The 17,211-nt window shown below is 41.8% G+C and overlaps 2 protein-coding genes across 2 annotated transcripts; one reads left to right on the top strand and one right to left on the bottom strand.

Moving 5' to 3' along the window:
* Positions 1-389: 389 nt before the first annotated feature.
* LOC149834241 (oleosin G-like) lies at positions 390-917 on the top strand. Its single transcript, XM_090009321.1, has one exon. It carries the CDS (start codon positions 390-392, stop codon positions 915-917), a length of 528 nt encoding a protein of 175 aa, XP_089865447.1.
* A 4,116-nt stretch (positions 918-5,033) lies between these two features.
* Positions 5,034-5,953, bottom strand: LOC149834240 (uncharacterized). Its single transcript, XM_090010035.1, has one exon. It carries the CDS (start codon positions 5,943-5,945, stop codon positions 5,361-5,363), a length of 585 nt encoding a protein of 194 aa, XP_089866161.1. The 5' UTR covers positions 5,946-5,953; the 3' UTR covers positions 5,034-5,360.
* Positions 5,954-17,211: the final 11,258 nt, after the last annotated feature.

The following is a 17,211-nucleotide window of genomic DNA, read 5'->3' as shown; positions in this document are numbered from 1 at the left end:
CAATGGAGCCCATGTTCATTTTCACAACTTTTTGAGAAAGAACACATGAAATTACCAATTATGAATCCATAATCCTCCAAAGACCATTTTCATAAACTCTAAAACAAGCACTTAAGTTTTCTAATTATAATTCCCAAGGGCCTACATGGTCATTTAGCTTCCAACCCTAAAGCATAACTCTGAAATCTCCTGCTCCTACACAATCACTACACTTGGTGTCCTGCATGTAAGGCCAACAACAAACCCTAACACGTGTCGGTAACCATGTGACACCTCATTAGCTAAGAATCCGCTCAATTCCTATAACCAAGCTTAAAGTTCAAAACAAAAATCAACCAAGCCCCATTTCTCGAGAGAGAGAGAGAGAGAGAGAGAGAGAGAGAGCGAGCATGGCTGAGCGTCACTCTACCACCCAAGCAGCCCAGCCAAGAGCCACCAGGGGTGATGGTGGTGCAGTCACAGGAGGGGTAACCACCAGCCCCACAAGTGGTGCAGGCATATTCACAAAGCTCCAAGGCCATGCACCTAACTCCACCCAATTCATTGGCTTCTTGACCTTGGTCATATCAGGAGGCATACTGCTACTTCTCACTGGCTTGACATTAACAGCCACAGTCTTAGCCTTGATAATCTTCACCCCGTTCATACTCTTGACCAGCCCAATCTGGGTCCCTGCTGGGACCTTGTTGTTCTTTGCCATAGCTGGGTTCTTGTCAACATGTGGGTTCGGTGTCGCGGCCTTGACTGGGGGGACATGGGTGTACAAGTACTTCAGGGGCCGGCATCCCCCGGGTTCCGATCGGGTTGACTACGCCCGTAGCCGGATCGCCGATACGGCTAGCCATGTTAGGGACTATGCTAAGGAGTATGGCGGGTATCTTCAAAGCAAGGTGAAGGATGCAGCCCCTGGTGCATGATGCTTCAAACATTCTACTTGGTGAGCTCTATTATGAAATTATGAAAAAAATGGGAAAATCGGGAATTGGTCTATAAGCATGAGTTTTGGACATGGGTTTTATATTATAATGTGTGATTTTTTTTTTTTTACTTTTTTCTTTAGGCGAGTTATGGTTTATGGGTCATCACCCTTCCTCATCCATTATGTACTTAAATTCTTCATATTTTCAGTAAAATTTTTTATTTCTGTCAAAGGTGGAGTCTATGGTTTACGGGAAAAGAAAAATGGGGAGATCCAGGTGGTATTCGATGTTTTACTTTTTGAGGGTGAGATCTATAGGCCTTGAGTGCAGCTATATATCTATCTACTTTACTGCATGGAAATCCATGTATAGTATGATCTAGTATACACCTTTAGTTTACTGCAATGAAATAGAGTGTAACATCCTTCTGTTTATTGACCATTTGATTGCTTTTGTTTTGATTTCGGTGTCTACTGGACTTTATGAGCTTACCATCCAAATACGGTGTTATTAAGTTTATGAGGCATGAAGCCTTAAACAAATGTCTCAAGATTTAGATCCAAATCTGTAAATCTGGCCATCCTACTGTGTGTGTGTGTGAGAGAGAGACTCATGGACACGTATCTAACCTTGAGAGCCCGGCTGTGGGTTCTGTATGATTGATCCCATCATATGTCAAATGATGGGATCTGCACTCCCTAGCAAGAATTTGCTTTCCTGACTGAATCTCCCATCAAAGTTTTGCTTCATTGACTCCACCTATCCTTTCTTCGGGATGAAGAAACCTAGTCGCACTGGCAGGTAAACCCGTGGCGCACCCTTTGCCTGGGTAGAGTCAGCTGAGAAAAGGCAGACCACTCGTGGCCAAGGTTCCCTCCCCTGTACCAAACCCCTTTTAGAGCTCTCTGATAGAACACGTATGTTTAGAGCATTCTGCTAAGATGAAGTTAGAGAATGCTAAATCTGCCTTTCCTTTTCCTATTGAACCGTATGTAACCAAAATAATCTCATACACGATATATAGGTTTGGATTTAATTAAAATCCAAACCCATATAACTGAAAGCATGTGTTTGGATCCAAACCCATGTATTTTGTGTTTTTGAGGTGAGGGGGCAGTCAAAAGGGTCTCTCTCTCACAGGAGGAAAAAGATGAAATAATTAAGAACGGAATAACAGAGCGTGCCTATCTCTATCATCGCTCTGTTTTGTCCTCCCTCCTGTGAGGGGATCCAAATTTGTCTTTCATGCCTTTCATTCCTGCCTTCGTCCTTGCACGGGTTTTGATTTTAAGTGTCATTCTCCGTTTATTTTCCTTTTTATGCCTTTCATTTTCGGTCCAAACAGAGCGAAGCAGGATAGAGCTCTATTTTCTCTGGTTCTTCCACCGTTGCCGCCTTCATTAAAAGGAGAGAAATGGGAGCTCGTGCCTCTCGATAAAGGAAGGAGAGATGAGAGATTAACAAAAAGTTCTTATGGTAGGGTTTATATATATATATATATATTTAAGATTTTATAATATTAATAAAGATTTAAGTAATTTCTTTAATAAGGACCCGGGGCTGGGCGAGGTGAGGCAGGCAAGAGTAAGTCCATCTCTGCACATGTTTTGATTTTAACCTCCATCCCTGATACATTACCCGTTTCGAGTCTTAGTCTTCCATCCCTGGTCCAAAGGCGGGATCCCGTTTCCCTCCGGTCCACTACCATCGCTACCCACTACCCGTGTGGCATAGATCTATACTGTTGTTAATAGAAATATAATCATCATTAATCTAATGTTATTTTTTTAATGATTACAACTTTTCTAATTCTTAAAATTTGAAAAATCCTTTGTAATGGACCTAATTTATACCTAAATTGATTAAACCTATATAACTGCTTAGGTGCAACCAGAACATGAATTAAATTTAAGATCCTGTCCATTTCAAACTGATTCCTTTTCACTTAAACCCCTTAACCCATATGGGTCCATAATTTTCAGTCCTACCCAAACTTAATGCTGGACCTGAGTCAAAGTGGGTTGGGTCTGGATCAATCTTCAATTTAAGCTATGTTCAAACTCGATTCCAAACCTGAATCAAATTGAACTGGGTTTGGGTTTAATTTTTAGTTATGATTTAAAAATGGCTTTGACATGACCTGAACAGAACTCGACCCGGTTACACTCCTAGTTGAAGAAACCAGCTAGATGTTGGACGGATTGAACACATTTTCACAAAGATCACCATGCGGTGCAAACACTAGAACTAATTTCTACGAGAACAGGGATCCAGAGAGCGGGTACTATTCGACGCAGCCAATCACTTGACAGCATTTCATGTGGGGCCTGCACTTTGTAGCTGTGGGCCCCGTACGAAGCTGTCACGTTCTCATATGAAAAAAGAGAATTTCATATAGAAAACTTTCGTGCATGAAAAAATTTCTTTGCCCACAAGAGCTTTACTCATGTTAGAGGCACCTTGTGAATAGGGGTGGCAATCGGGTCGGGTTGGCGGGTTGGCGTGTCAGCATACCTCAACCCGAACCCGACCCGTTTATTAAACGGGTCGGCTGTGGCAAACACGAACCCGACCCGTTTAATAAACGGGTAACCCGACACGACCCGCCAACCCATTTAATAAATGGGTTGGGTCGGGTAAACGGGTTTTCAGGTTCGCGGGTCAGGTTGGCGGGTTGGCAGACGGGTTGACGGGTTGGGTTGGCGGATTGACCCACCCGCCTAACCCGTTTATTAAACGGGTCAGCCGGGTTGGCGGGTTGGCATACCCCCAACCCGAACCCGACCTGTTTAATAAACGGGTTACACGGGTCGACCCGTTTATTAAACGGGTTGGCTTAAGCCCAACCCGAACCCGCCTAAGAGGCGGGTTGGCAGGTTGGGTTGGCGGGTCGTGTCAGAAATTGCCACCCCTACTTGTGAATGCCACCAAGTTTACTAAACATCATAAGTTGAAAGGCAAGGTGGTTGTACTCTCTAGTGCAGTATCGGCCTGTATCGGCTGATAGTATCCGCTGATACTAATCCGCAGAAAATCCATACAATACTAACCTGAATCAGTTATTTTTAATAAATATATAAAAAATATTTAAAATTAATTTGTAATATTATTTTAATATTATTAACATGTGTCACGTTCTGATTGACACGATATATTTTTACTGAATCAGGGGCTCCACTTGTTTGGTAGGAGCTGTTAGTGCATGTCACCATGTATGTGTTAGGGATGTTCTATGTAACAAATATAGCGAGATTTATAAAAATATTGCGAGAAATTGCTTGAAAGTTTAAAATAACATTTTCTTGCGAGATTTTCAAACTGTGACAAATATCATGATATTTACGGTTTTAGCAGATATTTATAGCAAGATTTTTGTTTTTAAATGTATTTTATTTATATTTTTTATAAAAAATATATTTTTTAATATTTTTTATTGTTGAGATTTTGCCTAAAAATGCAAGATTTATGAAAAATTTCTTTTTGACTCTCAAGATTTTGCTGTTTTTAACTTTTTTCACTATGGTGGGTCTGCCAAACCCCAACTTGCCTATCAAAAAAAAAAAATCTGTCTAAACAATTATGTGGTCGCTTGGATATCCGAACCAAACCTGATACATTGACGTCCATAGTTGGCTCCACTGTAATAAAATATCTTTCTAGAAGATATAAGGATTAAACTTTACAAAGTTAATGTTGATACAGTACCATGCCCTCCACTAACACCTTAGTCAACGCCAACCTTTAACACAATCATATTAAGTTAATTTTTTGAACTTTTTTTATAAAAGGAAAAAACCACTTTTTTCTCTCTCTCATTTTGCCTGAAAAAACCGCGTCCAAGACTGGAGACATCACTGGCATTCCAGTGGCGTAAAAAGCCAGGGTTAGGACCCTCACCTCACCTCCAGGGCCTATGTTGGGATTCGGCTTATTCGGCCTGCAAGAGTTGAACCCTGGCTGCTGGTTTGACAGCTAAGGCTTGCTCAAACTATGCTATCCCTTTGGGATTAGAAAAAAACCACCTCATTCGTCGTGTCACGGACTTAGAAGCGAAGGCCCCCACGACGTAGCTTCAGGTAATCACAAACACCGAGCTTGGATCTCGCGGCAAAGGACACAAGTAACAAAATTTAACATTATTAAGCTGATTCTTTGTACATAAACTCTCCATCATACAAATGGACATGGACACATGACATAAGGAACAGAAAAAATAAGCACAGTCTGTGGAAGTTCATGGTCAAAGCTCAAAGTCGACCATCAATTGCAAAAAAAAAAAAAACAGCAACCCGACTCTTGACTCTTCCATGGCAGTGCAATTGAGGACATCCATGTCATTGAAAATTAGGAGGTCAAATTTGTCCACCGCTGATTCTAGGGACTGTTTCTACCTTCTGATCAGTTCTGACGAAACTGCCAAGTGTCGCCGGCGGTAAAAGGCTAATTTGAGGATTCTTGGGTTATGACCACCGGAAAAGAGAAGTTGGCCAACGGGCTGCTGCCACGTGGTGACCTTGGCGGGAACTCCGGCAACCGCCTGCCGTTGTGGTCGTAGTAGATGGCGCCGGAGAAGTCCGGCGGCTGGCACCGCTCGCCCATGAGGATCTTTCGCTTCCAAACACCGTCGGCTTGCTCGTCCTCGGCTTCAGCTTCGGGTTCCACTTTGACCTCTCTATCGGCTCTCTTCGTTTGGAAGATGGGGGCGGCTTTGTGGCTCAGCGTCGAAAGGAACGCCCTTGGCGATGCAAGCGGCGACCTTGGAGCCAGATTCAAGTTGGGCTCATCTCCCCACGGCTCGTAAGGGACAGTATACCGGCCGGCTCTCATCGGGGACCTAGGCGGCACCTTTGTCTCGATCGGCTCAGCTTCGATGCTGCCCGAGCAGGCCTTCTTGATGGGCTTGGCTCGGTGGTACTTGATGCAGAGAGCGACTAGGGCCGTGACAGAGACGAATAAGCCGATGGCCAATGGCGCGATCGGCGCGGCTTGGAAGTCGGAGGCTCCGGCTGGTATCGATCTCACCATCTTTGAGAGTTTCGAACTTCTTCGCTCCTTCGTGGGCCTATATAAAGGGAAGCAAACGGGTCAGCGGTGACAGGCTATATCCGGTGGTGTAGGCGCGTCTACCGACACCTATCGGTCTAACTTGCAGGGGAGGGTAACCAACGAATCCATGGGTTCTGACTTGAGAAATTTTGACATTGCTAAGCTCTCTCTTTCTCTCTCTCTCTCTCTCACTCTTTCTCCAAGTAGTTTGGTGTCTCGGACCCACCTGGACCACTTGAGCCCCCAAATCAACCAGAGACGAAATCAAAGCTCAAGGCCTTTGGAAAAGTTTATTTTGGTAGCTACCAATTCCACTCTTTCATGCAAATAAAAGGGGGCGACGATCGCACTTGCTCTCCTAAAGGTATAAGCTCCCATCTCAGCTACCAGTTTCTGAACATCCACCACTGAGGTAGACCATGTATCTGCCAAATGCATAAACTCCCATCCCCAACCACCAGTTCCCAAACAACGCCGTCCAAATGGGGCAGAATCATGTCCTATTTTGGATGAGTCCACTCGATCGACTTGCCCTTCAAAACATCAAATACTCACAGAAGTCAACACCAAATTTTGGTGCTTTAAAGATTTTCGAATCCTATCCAACTTTTAAACAAAGATTTGATGTGAAGTTGGACATCCACAAGAAGGGACAAGTCGGCTGCCTGGACTGTGGGCACCAACAAAACGAGAGCAGATCAGGTGATTTGTCAATTCACTTCATCTTCACCGTCCATTGCTTCATCTCAGAGCACCTCATGGTCTTTGTATACTTTGTTGAGGGTGAGGATGCTAAATCACTCTTTAAAAGTGATCACCTCTCCAACAAAACCCTCAAATTTAAAGTCTTCCATTTACACCAGCAATTTAATCAAATCAGTTTAAAACCCTAATCACTTTGATATTTATTATGGGTGTGCCCTTTCCTTGCTGCCAACTTCTTCATCATTTAAAATTGATCAAGATTATTTCTTGGAAGGGTGGGTGTGTCAACGCAAAGGATGTGAAGAAAGAAGCAGCTCACAAGGTTCTAAAATGCATAAAATAGAGGCTCAACCTACCCAAGTTGCTGGCATGTCATTTACATGTGGGCCATTCAAATTAAGACAAGGTCTCCCCTCCTTATCTTCAATCCCAACCACCCATGCTTTATGATCAGTATTGTTAAAATCCGTTCACCAAGTGGAACGGCTTTTACCCACAAAAGCTCTGAACACCTGGCTTGGCTCAAGGCTTTTAAATTGAGGAGGTTGAGAGTCTGATACACAAAGTCTGCATCCTTTGCCGCAAAGCTTAAGACAAATGAGAGGGTGACTAAAGGGAATCCTCTTGGAGTTTTACATTGCAGATATTGACTCAAGCTCATGGTCGACATGACACCTCTAGGCTGGTAGTCCAAATTATATTGGTCGTTTATCCATGTTAAAGAAAAAAAAGTAAAATTGAGTTTTCAAAAAAAAAAAAAAAACTGAACATCAGTCTACATCGAATTATTTTGACTATTTTGAAGATTTATTTTTATTTATTTTTTTGATATATATATATATATATGAGTTATTTTAATATTAAACTAATTATGTTTAATATTAGATGAATTTAATCTTATTAAAATGACTAAAATACCTTAAAAATATGATATTTAAAAAATACATGATTATAAGCCTTTTTAACTTAGAGGGAATTGAAAAGTAGAACACCTTTCTCAAAAAAGTGGCTTTATCAAGCTATCAAAGTTATCTTTTTGACTTCAAAAAGTAACCTTGTATTTTAAAAAATATTATTATTTTAAAAATATTATTATTTTAAAAATATTTTAGTTATTTTAATAAAATTCAATCCACTCAATGTTAAACATAAGATTAACCCACATACATAGCCATTATCAACAATCTTTATTTTATTTTATTTTTTGATTGTTTTTCATGAAACCAACATAACAAATATAATCTATGTGTTTTGTTTAGTGGGGATTGACTTTTGAATCATCTCATTACAAGCAGAAAGTTTTTATAAGGCTTTAAAAGTCAATCGGCCTGCAAAATGTGATACTTTCTTGGGTCATAAAATCATGTTTTTTCATAAAAAAAACACGATCCAAAAACTTGTTAATTACCACAATTTTTGAATATGCTGTATCTATCTATGAGGTTGGATTGGATCAAACCAACTTGGCGCATAAAAGATCTAGAAGCGTTTGTACTCAATGGCACCATTTTTATAACATTAATTTATATATTTTGGAAGGTGTACATCCGCCTCTACTAGAAACACAAGAAAGATGGGGTATTTATGGTGGCCTCCTGTTTAGGGGTGGCAATCGTGTCGGGTTGGCGTGTTGACCCAACGGGTTGGCGGGTCAGCATACCTCGACCTGAACCCGACCCATTTAACCGAACCCGGCCCGTTTAATAAACGGGTAACCTGACACGACCCGCCAACCCATTTAATAAATGGGTTGGGTTGGGTAAACGGGTTCTCAGGTTGGCGGGTTGACGGGTCGGGTTGGCGGGTTGGCAGACGGGTTGGCGGGTTGACCCACCCGCCTAACCCGTTTATTAAACGGGTCAGCTGGGTTGGCGGGTTGGAATACCCCTAACACGAACCCGACCCGTTTAATAAACGGGTTAGGCGGATCAACCCGTTTATTAAACGGATTCGTTTTTTTCAAACCCGAACCCGCCTAAGAGGCGGGTTGGCGGGTCGTGTCAGGTTTTGCCACCCCTACTCCTGTTATTGTGTGCAAGGACCCTTGTTAGTTACCTTCAGTCTAGCAGCTGCTCTGGTAGGATGGGTGGTGTGCTACATGAAAGGGCGACAACAGATTCAACCCTCCAACAAGTCGGTATTTGCTTAGCCAGTCGGTGTCAACTATGTCAGCATATTGCCTGCACATATCTGCAGCTAATGAGCTCTTTTCCTTTGCCACCAGGAAAGGAGGAGGAGGAGGAAGAGGGGGCGGGGGGGGGAGGGGGATGACATCGAGTGGAGGCGGTAGGTTTTTATCATGTTGGAACAAATTTGGGCGCACAGGAATGAAATTCTCTTCCGCGGCACAGCCACAAACATGAAACTTGCCTAAACTCAGAATAAGTCGGGACTGCAGTGAGTGGAAGAGACTAAAATCTGAACCCAGTCAGGACTACGCTTTGCACTCTAGCAGGGCCAATACACCGTCTACATGGACCTTGGTGACTGCTCGTCGCCTGTATTTAGTCTTACTATACTACGAAGGTTTATTGTTACATCAATATAAATTGTCTTTTCTCTCCTCAAAAAAAAAAAAAAAAACAGGACCTGGTTCAATCAGTAGTGTTTGGGTAACACCATTTGGGTTGGACTTGACATAGTACAGAAAGTAAGGGTTTCATTTCTTGTATTGTCATACAATGCAACCAGCTAAAATAAGAAGACGGCTTACTTTATCTATTGATTTGATGGATGTGTTTGAACACTTTTTTTTGTGTATTGCTGCACCTGATCAGCCACCATAGTGTTGTGTGTGGTAAGGGACACTTGGCATGTGATAAACGACTGTTGTCCCTGGCCAGGAAGGTGGAACCCTAGTGGACGTATTCATGGTTGGTATTTTCATAAATATAAGATATGCCTGTTTATGTCAACATCTGCTTACATAACCATTAGTAACATCTGTTATTCCTTCTTTTCGGTAGACATGAAGATTTCAAGAGTTTTATTTAGCACCTGAGTTCCTGCTGTGATAAGGGTTTTTCTCACAGCCAAAAAAATAAAAAAGACCACCACCAATGATGTCATTCTCAAATGAGAGAGAGTTTTCCGCATGGGCTTGTGATGCAAATCAGTTTCTCAATTCGCGAAGATCCTTATGATTTACTCTATCGAATACGAAAAACAAAACAAGGAATAGGGTTTATGGAAAGAAGGGAGAAGCAAAAACAGGATAATAGGGTTTAGGAAGAGAGAAATTAAAGATAAATCAAGTTCAGAATAATTAAAAAATCAAGCTCCCTTAAACATCTGGATTTCTCATCTTTTTATAGATAAGAATTCCCAATAAAAAAATAAGAGATAAACTAATTAAGATGAATTTCTATTTTAACTAACTTTTTAATTAGATACAAATCTTATATAGATCCAATATCCAAATACAATCTAAAGAAATTCAAAAATAAAAGATGGATCCAACTGGATCCTTTATGGACTCAGGTTTTCTGCTCTGCTCCTGCATCAGCTTGCCTCCCTCTCACTCTACATTCAGGGATATCCCAAGGTGCACACTTCTCTAAGCTAGAATTCTAAATCCCCTTTGTTCATTTTCCAACCAAACAATCAATGTGATATCTGGAAGGGCAGAACATCACTATGTTTAGCTTCACCTTCAACTCATTCTTTTATCATTCCTACGTTAATCATCATCTTCATTATGAATAAGGGTGAAACAGGTCGGATCATGGTAGATCCAAATCCATATCTGAATTTCTACAGTAGCTCTGATTCCAAGCTTGGCTCCAAGCTAGACACAAAGCAGTAGAGCTGAATTTGAATCCAAATTTGTACTTTAGTACTGGATCTAGTATAGAAAGGCCACAACATGCAAAAAATGCAAACAGATTGAATCTGGTCTGAATGGAGACATAGATCCAACAGCAAATATTGATCCTTTCACTAATTTGGATCCTGAAAAGTCCGACCATAGTCCAAATCTTACCCCAGTACACATTTGGGAGGTCCATTATGCATGCAGTGAGTTAAGCGTTTTCTTCAGTTGTAGCCAAATTAATGTCACAGGTAGCATTTAACCAACCCCATTTACATCTCAAGTGGGATCCAGATCCAAGACGCCCAAGCCAATAAGGGTGCAAATATGCACTATGTTTGGTTGGACCTCTGATCCATATTTGTTGCATTATTTTAAGATGTAGATCAATAGGATCTGAATGTGTTTTTGCATCCGATTCAAATTTATATGGTTGAACCCTTCTCCAATATGAATTAACATTTTCTGTCAAGCAATTGTTCCAATTCTCTCTCTCTCTCTCTCTTTTTTTTTTTGTGTGGGCTGGAAAATTAATCAAGCTTTTCGTCGCTTGGCTTAGTTGGGTTCACATTTGAACTCGATTGGGCTTGTGAAATGAGTTCGACTAGCCAATCACGAGCCAACTCATTTGAATTATTGACTTATGCACAAATGGTGTTGAACGGCTCATTGATGCAGTCCCTAAGTGGGAATCCCTTTGGTTGAAGAAAAAGAAGAGGAAGAAAAAGAGGAAGAAAAAGAAGAAGCATTAGACGGGATGACCACGGTGCTCGCAACATGCGCACACCCGATCAGATTGGAGATCAGATTCGAACTGTGTAGGCGTTTCCTGCATCAACATACACAGAAAGCCTAAAGATGCCATAGAGTGTGCGTGCGAGTGTTGGACGTTCTTCTTATCCGGTCGATGCCCATGATGAGCCCAAGCCTTAAGTCGATGGTGAGCAGGACCTTAGGATCCTATACCATGTAATTTGCATGTAGAATTTGGGTAGGCTTACAACGAAACTTTCATCATTTTCATGGCAGTCTACCCCTTTATATAATGAGAAAGAGGCAGTTACATACGTAACTCCCACCCACTATCTCCCCATTATATGACCCACTAATGGTGTCAAATCGGATCACCTGAATGGGTTGGACCCAGATCCGTTATGTTCAACATTCTCCCACTTGACCCATTGACACTAAAAGTGCACTAAATCGAGGTTTATACCGTTATCTCGATTTAATTCTTCATGTGAGTTCACATGCTACCCTTTATCACAAGGATGAATCATATGAGTCATGGAAATTGACATTCCTTTATGAAATATCATATTCTCATTTATTACACTATAATTCACCTTCAGTGTTTAAACATGCTGAAATTACCTTTATGAATAGATTTCTCTCTTGCCTATTCTATTGGTCCTTTAAATATTGTTATTCTGCTATTCTCTCTAACCCATATGAGAGATCCTTTATGCAAAATTAACAATACACAAAGTCATAGAGAATCAAATTCATATACACAAATATGATCACATAATGTATTGTCATATATCAGAAAGAATAAAAAAAGACCCATCCCTTTTACATATTGAGAATACAATCTCGACGCTAGCCCTTTAGTAAGGGGATCCACAGTTATTTCCTTCATCCCAATTGTATCAATACATAGCAGATGATTCCCAATCCTTTCTTTAACAATAAAGTATTTTAACTTCATGTGTTGACACGAGATTAAGCTTTTGTTGTTATTTGAAAAGGACACAACTGCTTCATTATCACAAAAGATCTTTAGTGGTCTCTCAACAGAGTCCACAATACCAAGACTCATAATGAAGTTTTTTATCCAAATGGCCTAAGATAAAATCTCGTATAAAATCAATAATTTCTATCCAAATGAATTTCAGAAATTTCTTCGCTGTCCTGCAGTGAGAGATGACACCTCAAATATTTTGAGCCACTCGCGATTGCAAAAGTAACATGCTAAAAATATTCTAACACTTTTACTTTTCATGGACATCCTTTTAAGCGCTCCTACTTTTCATAGACATCCTTCAGAACAACTGGTCTATTTTTCGTATGAGCAAAAGATAAATCACTAGATCTATACGAGATTTATACTGAAAAGCTAAATATGAGACCCCTTATTATTCATCTTTTCTAAGACAAGCATAGTTGAGCTATTATCGTTTCACTTTGGTGGAAACGACAAAATTCATAGTTGCTTCGTCTCTTCAATTCTCAAGGAATTGACTTCAGTTGGTGAAATTAGTAGATCGTGTAACTAGAGGTAATTAAACACTGTACCTTTGGGTACGAACATGCTTCATGGGCTGGAAAACACATCTACTATTACACCCTATGTGAATTTGAAACACAAAGATTTACCTTTGGGTAAAATCGATGTTTCATAAACTCACAAACAATCATAATAACAAATCTTAATACGGTTTAAAGAATTCTTAATCAACACGACTCAGATCACTTTGTTGATTACATGAATCGATCAATCAAGATCTTTTATCGAAAATATATTCGTATTATGGAGCATGCCCATGCACACATGTTTAATGCTTGTATATTTATGATAAAATATACTTTATATCATCAAAATACCAATTCATGCTTTAACTTATATGCATAAACTAATTTTAATAATAAAATGTCATGAATTTAGTCATAATTCATGCTTAATGCTTAAAATCATCATGCATGACTTAACCAACATAGAACACAAAAATTAATATGCTTAAGTTATGCTTTCTATACAATAAACACTTTATAAAGCATGAAAAATAACAAAAACAAGCTCATAAGGGTAAAACCCAGAGTCCTCAAGCAAGAACCGGTCTGAAAATGCCCCAAATCGATATGAAACGACCCCGAACCGATCATCTAAGGGTCCGAACCGGTTATGAACTTTATGAACTGGTGTCAAGTATGAACAAAAGTTCATAAAACCCTATAACTGTATACCAAAATCCATGTATTTTCATAAATTCATGAAAATAGGGTCTCTGTATCTCAGAACCGATAAAAAACTGGAAGGAACCTGTCAAAAATGGCTCTAAACCGGTCTCGAAAAGTGCCAAATCAGTCACAGATCTGGTTCAGTTTCAAATAGTGCCAGAATCCTGATCCGGTTCATATTATATCCGGGTCTGACCTGGTGTAATCCGGATCCTAGTCTGACCCGGTATAATTTGGATTCGGGTCTAACCCAGTGTAACCTGGATTCGGGTCTGACCCAATACAAATTGGATCAAGGTCTGACCCGATATAAACTGAATCCGGGTCTGACCTAGTATAAACCGAATATGGGTTTTACCCAGTATAAACCATATCCGGGTCCGCCTCAGTATAAACTGGATTCGATCCATAATAGGATCCAAGTCAACTGTATTAGATCCAAACCCGAATAACTGATGGGTCCAAACTTGATCCTGATCCAAATGGACCCGAGTCCTCCAAATTAGATCCAAATGGACCTGAATACCTGATGGGTCCAAATCATAACCCGATCCAAAATGTTTTGGATCTTGACTTGGTTCAACCGGATCAGACCAAACCCGAAACCAAATGGGTCTGGCTTTGATCCAACTAGGTTGGATTCGATCACTAACATGGACCCCAAACGGATCTGGGTCCCTCTAGGAGATTGGATCCTAAGCTCGATCCAAAACTCTAGTTCTGACCCAGACCTGGACCCACTACTAAATAGGTTCGGGTCCACAGGATCAGATCCAAACCTAGATGCCTTATGGGTCCGGGTCTGGTCCTGCGACAAAACTGAGGACCAGATCCGAGGTGGACCCGAATCCTACAGATGGATCCAACCCCAAAATGGATCAGACCCAGACTCGGATACCGAATGGGTCCGGGTCCAATCCTGGGACCTGTTAGCCAATGGATCCAGGCAGACCCGATCCACCCATAATCCGGGTTTGGATCGGGTATGCCACTGGGTTAGAATACCCGGTCCGACCTGGGTCACTTGTTCTGAATGGACCCGGGTTTGACCCGGTCCACCGGATCAGACCCAGACCCAGAAACAATATGGGTCTAGATCTGGTTAGGGGATCGACTGGAGTCAGTTTCTAGTAGACCGAAACCACCTGTATGGGTCTGGATCGGGTCCATAACCGGACCGATACACCGATCTGAACCGACAAACAACATATATCAAGAACCTTCTTTCGGTTTCCCTCATTCGGCACCCACGGTGACCCACATCACCCAACGTCAAACAACATTGACGTTAAGCGACGTCGATCACCTCCTCACGACGACGTACCCCCGATGACAGGCACCATGGATTTGTGCCACCAACGAAGATCAAACTCCCTTCGGCGAAGCACCCCGACAACTAAAGGAGCAAAGAAAGGGGTTTTTCAAACCCTCCTTTTCAGCGACATTCTGTGGTGACCTCGATGCAGGCCAACCACCATGCAACCCGACGATGTAGAGGATCTCAGGCGATGGCCCATGCGGTCAAGGGACTTTGCTAACGTGGTGAGCCAATGGCCGCCCCTTCCGGCATATCGCCCCACGATGATCAACCCGATTTCCTGGCGATGGCAGACTGCTCTCCAACCCACGACTGAAAAAAAAAATAGAGAAAGGGGGTTTTTAATCCCCGGATTCCATGCTTCGCCAGACGGATGTCCACAATCCAGCAACCTCCCCCCCCGGCGACGTCTACGATGACGCTCCAGGTGACAACCCCAAAGACATCGTGGCGAAGGTAAACCTCTTGCAACCCGACGACACAGGTAAAACTCTCAATCGTCTGATTTTTTTTAATGAGGGTCACTGGGGCTGCAACCGTCACCGACGTACGACTGTCGGGAAAGGCAGTCACCCCATGGCGACTGTCACCGTCGATCGATGACCAACGTCGCACCACGACAATGGACGATCACCTCAAGATGGCACTATCGCCGGTGAAGGTTGTTGCCCCCATGGCAACAGTCTGTCAGGAAATGTTGTCGCCCCATAGCGAAAGTTGCCGGAGTTCAGTCGACCATTTTTTTGAATACAGATGAACTGCGTTGCCCGACGACAACAGGTTCAATCTGTTACAATCGCCCCATAGCTACAGGCATTGTCAACATGCGACTTACCTCGCCCAACGGCAACAGTCGCAGCAAAACGCCAACAGGCCCGCACGCACCTACGCACAACGGTATGCGTGGTAGTGGGCCCATAACCCAATGTAGGCATTTTCTGCATCAACATACACAGAAAGCGTACCTGAAGATGCCATAGAGTGTGCGTGTGGGTGTTCGACATTCTCCTCGTCCGGTTGGTGCCCACGATGAGCTCAGGCCTTAGGTCAACAGTGAGCAAGACCCTATACCACGTAATCTGCATGTGGAATTTGGGTAGGCTTACGACGAAACTCTCATCATTTTCATGGCAGTCTACCCCTTTATATTATGGGAAAGAGGCAGTTAGGTACGTAACTCCCACCCACTATCTCCCCATTATGTGGCCCACTAATGGTGTCAAACCGGGTCACCTGAATGGGTTGAACCCATATCTGTTATGTCCAACAAACCGATCGTGAGGAAACGTCGAGGGAAAGCAGAATGTGCGTGATTGACGGTCAGAAAAGAAACCTATTTTTTCTCCTCATCCGACTGCTTAACCTTCGGGCTACGGCTATTTTCCTGCTTTGAAGCTTTTAGCGATTTTACCCCTCATTTTTTAGCTTTATACATTTGGGGTGATTTTTCCGGTTTCATGCTTTTTTTTTTCTCGCACTATTTAATGACTAAAATGCCCTTGGTTTGGTCGAGATGGATCAACTTCTTAAACGTAGGCAGGGCTGGTAAACGAACCGAGCTCGTGACTCGGTTTGGTTCGGCTTCTCATGAACTCGTTCTTGATCGTTCATATAGCTGGCAAGCCGAGCTACAAACAACTCGTGTAACTCAAACTAGATGACCCGAGCATAGGGTGTTCGGCTCGGCTCAGGCGAGCTTATATATATATATATATATATATATATATATATATATATATATATATATATAGATAAGAATTCCCATTAAAAAAATAAGTAAGAGATAAACTAATTAAGATGAATTTCTATCTTAACTAACTTTTTAATTAGATACAAATCTTATATAGATCCAATATCCAAATACAGTCTAAAGAAATCCAAAAATAAAAGATGGATCCAACTGGATCCTTTATGGACTCAGGTTTTCTGCTCTGCTCCTGCATCAGCTTGCCTCCCTCTCACTCTACATTCAGAGATATCCCAAGGTGCACACTTCTCTAAGCTAGAATTCTAAATCCCCTTTGTTCATTTTCTAACCAAACAATCAATGTGATATCTGGAAGGGCAGAACATCACTATGTTTAGCTTCACCTTCAACTCATTCTTTTATCATTCCTACGTTAATCATCATCTTCATTATGAATAAGGGTGAAACAGGTCGGATCATGGTAGATCCAAATCCATATCTGAATTTCTACAGTAGCTCTGATTCCAAGCTTGGCTCCAAGCTAGACACAAAGCAGTAGAGCTGAATTTGAATCCAAATTTGTACTTTAGTACTGGATCTAGTATAGAAAGGCCACAACATGCAAAAAATGCAAACAGATTGAATCTGGTCTGAATGGAGACATAGATCCAACAACAAATATTGATCCTTTCACTAATTTGGATCCTGAAAAGTCCGACCATAGTCCAAATCTTACCCCAGTACACATTTGGGAGGTCCATTA

This window comes from Nuphar pumila, chromosome 6, assembly GCF_984573655.1.
Source record: "Nuphar pumila chromosome 6, dmNupPumi1.hap1.1, whole genome shotgun sequence".
In the NCBI taxonomy this organism is placed as follows: domain Eukaryota; kingdom Viridiplantae; phylum Streptophyta; class Magnoliopsida; order Nymphaeales; family Nymphaeaceae; genus Nuphar; species Nuphar pumila.
This window is presented reverse-complemented; position numbering and strand designations above follow the sequence as displayed.